The 6,000-nt window shown below is 47.4% G+C and overlaps 1 protein-coding gene across 8 annotated transcripts in view; it reads right to left on the reverse strand.

Moving 5' to 3' along the window:
- CHD2 (chromodomain helicase DNA binding protein 2) overlaps nt 1–6,000 on the reverse strand; it is an 83,112-nt gene that overhangs the window by 34,437 nt on the left and 42,675 nt on the right. For 6 of the 8 annotated variants that reach the window (XM_057365802.1, XM_057365805.1, XM_057365800.1 and 3 more), the window contains 2 exons: nt 3,993–4,200; nt 1,217–1,303 (listed from right to left, as the gene is read on the reverse strand). In XM_057365802.1, coding sequence (XP_057221785.1) covers nt 1,217–1,303; nt 3,993–4,200 — 295 coding nt within the window. Of the gene's footprint in view, nt 1–92; nt 214–1,216; nt 1,304–3,992; nt 4,201–6,000 lie in introns of those variants that run through there. The other 2 variants (XM_057365807.1, XM_057365806.1) reach the window with 2 other exon arrangements.

The following is a 6,000-nucleotide window of genomic DNA, read 5'->3' on the forward strand; positions in this document are numbered from 1 at the left end:
ACCTTAAGTAGTAGGAAATAAAGATATCGAAAAAAGAAAACAACATTTGCAAAACCACGTAATATTGTAAAACAAAAAAAGAAGGGACTTACCTGGGGCCCTAAGAGGGCAGGGGGGTGTGCAACGGAGCTCTGGGGTGGGTGTGAGGTCGCCGGCACAGTGCATGCCGGGGCATCGCACAGAGGGGCGGCCGGCCAGCCCGGCCTCTGCCAACTTGAAAAGGAAAACAAAAGCTACGTCAATGGTGTGCCCTGAGCCCCTTCCTGACCTGCTCTGCGGGACAGCCAGCACAGGAGTCTGGGGGGGCAGCTGGTGGCACTGGGGTGCCACAAGGCTCAGCAACAACACACCAGAGCAAGGAGACCTGCGTGTGACCCTCAAGCATCCAAACGCACATTTTGGTGGYGAAGCACAAACAGCCTGAGTCAGAGGGCACCACTTGGCTCCTGCTCTGCTCAAAGTCTGCTGCTTTTCTTCACATTRACAGCCCTAAGCCCCAAGCTCTCCACAGAAGCCTCTCTCTGGTTCTCTTTCCCCTCTGCTATARCTACTCGACTTTCCTGAAAACCTGCAGATTGAAATGCTCCATGCAGAAAACCTGCCAGATGAAAATGAAGTTGGCACCTAATTCCTACATCTTCAGAAAACWACCCAACAGTGTTCTGGAAAAGGAGCAATTAGATGGTTTGGTTGCCAGGCTCTGACCACTGTCACCTTCAACTGAAGCACAAAAGACTCCCCAGTATTCAACCAAAGAAAAGTGATGGGCCATAAAGCTGCACACACACAAATGCATTTATTAGTGGGATCCATTCCAGGATGGGCAGCAATGACTGTTTTGTTGCTATGAAGTGTTTCTGGGAACTTTCCTTTAWTCCTGGTTGGTTTTGTGTTGTGTTTTGGGTTTTGTTCTGCTTCTTTCATTACACAGCCTCCTCTCCAGGATGTTCCTACAGCAGAGCATGACTTGCATTACGCCCCATTGCAGCAATCAGGTCAGTGCATGCAGATCTCAGCCCACGCAGTGTCCCGCTCACTCCAGAGGTCTCAGCCCAAGCGGATCCAGCTGCAGGACTGGCACCTCAACTGTGAGCTACAACATCCATGCACCAAGCTGGGACTCAGTGTTTACAAGGCAAYGCAGACGAGACCTCCCTTTGCTCTTTGGTTGGGTTTATATGTTCAGTAATTCCTCATCTTTTTTGTTTCTCCTTACCTCATCTTTTATATTAAATCGAGACGGTTCTTGTCTGCTTCGGTTTGACCTCCTAACCCCATAAACATCAGGATATTCTTCCCACATCTGCAAAATAAACAGACCATCAGAAGGCCTGCTTCACCCCAATTATTTCTGACATTTTAGAGAAGTTTGATGGTATTTTAAAGAAAAAAATCAACATAAACCTTTAGGGAATTAGCAACCAGTAAATGGACAGTTAAAAAAACTGGCTGAAAAAGATTAGTATTGTTATTTTGGGGTATCTGGCAACACTCTAAAGCAGCATGTGTTTATCTCAGTGTTATCTTAACAGTGGTCCATCTACCCACCGAGGTACAAATCACTGTCCAGCTTGCTCAGGCTGAAGGACAGAGTGTTCAGGTACCCAGCCCTCTGCAGCGCTGGTGTCAAAGGTATGTGAGCACCACCCTGGACATGGAATGAACAGAGCTACCCACTCAACAGGGCAATTCTCTGTCACTAACAGCTTCCAGCACAATTCCTGTCATAGGGAAAGCCCCACCAGCTGCCTGGAGACACTGCCAGCTGTGAYTTCAAAGGTGAATTCTGTGGCCCAGCCTGGATGGCAAATGGAGCGAGATACCCTGTCCTATGGCAAGGCAAGGCAGTGGTCACTGGTTCCTTTCTCGAATGCACTGATGGGAATGCGATTTGGCAGCACAGGACACATGGATGTGCAGGGGTGGCTGCTGGGAATGGCTGTGCTCTTTGCTGGCCCTCATCAGTTTAATACACTGTGTACAACAGCATGCAATTGTTCTTGTGGATGGATGGGAGAAGAGGGAGACAAGAATGGATGCCCTGAGAGGGATGAATGCAGAGCTGTGTTGGTGACACAGGACACAAGAGTAATGGGGCAGACAAGAGTTACAGGTTAAGAGTTATGGGTAAGCAGAGCTTACCCTCTTAGTTCTCTACAACTGTTCATTTCCTTCTGATTCTCTCTCCCTCCCAACCTCAAATACCTCTCAAGCCACTGGCAGGAAAAGGAAATCAAAATACACTGCCAAATGCAGCAGTGATTGGGATTGAGAACGTGATGGATACAAGGCTGCAGCCAAGCAATTTTCCTKTCTCTGTTAAAGGAGTAATGGGATAAGGGACAGACTGTGATGGTGTGTATGTGTTAAGCATGCAAGTACAGAGGTACATTCACATGAAAGAATAAATTAAAATGCTCCGCAAACTACTTGAAGAACTTGCTTTTTCATCTACTAAATGACATACTAAATGGTTTTTGAATATGGGAGCAACTTCCATGACAAATGTTAATAGCACCTAGCAAAGATTAACCTCGCCTTCATGGGTGTATCTAGACAAATACCAAATAAACAATAATATAACAATTAATTGCATTGGTTATTCAGGGGGAACAGGTATCAACATGCCTAGCTTAGACTTAGCTAAGGAAGACACCCATTAACAGAGAAATTAAGGAAGGGAGAGGCTTTCTTATTAGAGGGTGCCCTGACCTTTTMATGTTTCATCTACGCTAATTATCACCTTGTGTATGGATGCTTCCTCACAGGATAATGTTAACATTTATTGTTAGGGATGTGCTCTTAGAATCCTTCAGAGGCAAAGAAAACTTCCTTTGGTGCCCACTTACCAACARTAAACCAGAAATTTTAATATGGTGTTACCACAACGGCCTTATGAACTTGTCCTCCCTTGCCAATCCCAACAATGGAGGATTTAGTCGCGACCTGAGCCAGCAGCCTGCAGCTTTTGCAAGAGGGAGAAGCTGATAACAAAATCCTTCACTTCTCCCTGGCAGGCCCATKGGGAGCACAGGCTGGAAGCACTGTCCTTCCTCCTTATCCTTTGCATACATAGCACTTCCTCCAGAAAAATCACTCTCAGCAGCAAGCTGTGCCCAGTGCAACCCACAGCTAAGAACAACAGAATGGTTAMACACCAAAAACAAACAAGCTGACCTAACCAGAATGTTCTCCTTCCAAACGAACTCAGTTCACTGAGTTCCTGTCTTCAAACGGTATTTGGGCTCCTCTTTCTCACCTCCCACTATCCTGTGTTACTCAGGTGCCTCCACCCCTCAGGATGCAGGTACCTGAGGTGTAGTTTCTGCTCTGGGGGGCACAGAGGGACACCATGTGCAGTAACACCCACAATCCCCTTTCCTGCTGGGCAGCAAGTGGAGGGGAAACCTGGCTACCTGAGGGGTATTGCTAGGCAGTAGCTGGGGGAAAGAAAAACCACAACAAAGAAACACTGTTCTGGACTTAATAAATAATGGAAGTTAAATAGCTTTTTCGTTCTTCCTCTTTTTTTTCCCTTATACTTTTTTCAGAGGAAGAGTGATGTAAAAAAACCCAAAGCRGTTCAGATTTCAAACACTGCATAAACCTTCTGATTATTTATCACATGRGGAGGCTTTACTACTTCTGAGGGAGAGGAGAGACAGGAGAGAGGAGTGGAAAGACAGATGGAGAGGATGAAATGACAGGATCATGTGCTGATGACAGGCACCTGTGCCTTATTCACATCGTCAGCCCTGTCACCATCTAGATGGTGCCCCAAGGGTTGTTCCACAAACACAGCAGCTCCTGCTCACAGGGGTGACACCAGCACACAGATCAAACAGTCTCTGTGGACACTGTGGGTCACAGGCTGTTGAGTCCATGTGCAAAGTAGCCAGAAAGTTGGGCACAGTTTCACTGAGGTCCTGCTGTCTGACCTTCCGTGGTGGGTACAGCAGTAAAGTGTCTGTGCAGAGCAGCAGGGGCAATACCTTTTTAACATCTGCTATCCTTTCCTTCTTAGAGGCTGGTTTTTCTTTGGTTTCAGGAGGGGTCTGCTGGGATTTGGAACCCGTAGATTCACTTTCGGATTCAGACTGACTCTCAGAGGACTCGGAGCTGCTGTTTGACTCGCTGCCCTGCTCGCTTTCAGACTGGCTTGCAGAGTCAGAGCCAGAGGCTTCTTCGGATGCTGAGTGACTAATGGTAGAGAAAGAAGAGGTTACATTTCAACTGCACCAACACAGCTTTGAAATACCCAGCGAGCAAACCTGAGGCACATCCACGTGGCTTTTTCCAAACCATAACAGGCTTGGAAAAGCCTGAATGCAAGTGTGAACCCTGCAGTCCCGAACAGACACCCTRCACAGGCATTTTGCAGTGGATGCAATTCCTTCCCAGGACTGGCAACGAACACAGGTGAGAGTGGAGCCCCCAAAATCCCTGCCCAGGATCTCCTGCTCATCACCAGAACAAAAACAGCAGTGGTAGGTAAAGGGAAGCAGGAGCAGTACCAGCACAGGTACTACTGGGAGGATCTGGCTGTCCTGGAGTGAGGAAGAGTAAGGTTCAGCAGGAGCTGGAGCATCCGGACACCATCCTGCTGTGTTACAGATAACTCCAGAACAGCTCTCCACTGTATCCGAATGTGGCCAGTGGTCCAAAATAGATCTGATATCCATTTCCTGGAAGAGGCCAGCATAAAACACTACACCCATAACACCATCAATGATATTAAATATAATGTTTCTCGCAAAAAAAAAAAATTCACCAACAGAGGAAAAGAAAGAAGCTTATGTGGGCTTGTGTCTGGGGCAGCTCCTGTTAAAAGGATTACACCAGTGCTGTACAGACTGCATTTCTCCCAGAAATGGGAGAGCAGAACACCCAGTAGGTGTATTTCCCTCTTTTCATTATCTTTATATTCAAATAGGTTAACGTGGACAGTACCCCCTYAAATAAAGGCTCCTCAACAAAACAATGAGAGCCCAAATTATTTTAGGTGGCCAAAAGATTCAAACACCTTCGCCCAATCACTCCCAACAGACTTTTTTTTTCATTTCAAACCCAAAAAAGCAAACTGAAATCTCAGTACACCATATCACACATATGCTGGCAAGGCAGGATTCAACCCCCACTGTCAGAAACAAAAATGCAGGGACAATGATGTTATAAACTTTTGGAACAAGGAGCACTCCTTTCCCAGTCAGCTTTTCACTCGCAGCTGGATGTGTTTGTGATATTTAAGGGCTCACTTAAACAGAACAATGTGAAAGAAGAGTCAGGAAAACTTTGCAGAAGGAAAACAGATTTTTATTCTCTTTTCTGCTGTTTGTACAAAAGTGACATCAAAGTACATCAAAGCCTTTGCTCAGATTTCACGACTCGAGGAAGAAACAATACAAAGGCAAAAAATAGAAAAAGAAAAAAAAAAAGAGGGAAAAAAAAGAGGGAAAAAAAAAGGAAGGGAAAGGTAAAAAAATAAATATCTAAAGCATGAGCACGTATACATTATTACATGGGACTCCACAGGAGAAGCAGCGGGGGATGGAGTTATGAACACATGGCGGGCTGAGGGCCGGRGCGGGCAGGGGGCAGCACCGCGCGCCCTCAGGCGCCGCCGCCGCCATTTCGCAGCCGCCCCTCCGCCGCCATCTTAAAGCGCGGGCTGCACCCGGCCCTGAGCGCGGGAGCCTGAGGGGACACGGACGGAGCCCTCAGGAGCGGGGCGGCTTYCACTCGTGGCTGCTGCGGCACTATCCCAGCCTGGTTTTGAGGGAATGGCGTGATCACACTGCATCCTCCAAGCAGGGCTGGAAATTTAAGTTCAACCACCTCCATTCCAGGCTGCCCAGTCCTTCCTGCCTGTCCCTGTCCAAGTTGGTTAGCCACGATAACCAAAGGTGCAGCTGCATGCATTGTGCCCCAGTACCTCCCTTGTTCTGCTGGCTCTACAACAGTCTCCTTTTGTCCACCGCAGCCCTCCATTGCCACAGCCGT

Source organism: Malurus melanocephalus, unplaced genomic scaffold (assembly GCF_030028575.1).
Source record: "Malurus melanocephalus ecotype Western Australia unplaced genomic scaffold, MMel_1.1 scaffold_58, whole genome shotgun sequence".
NCBI lineage: Eukaryota > Metazoa > Chordata > Aves > Passeriformes > Maluridae > Malurus > Malurus melanocephalus.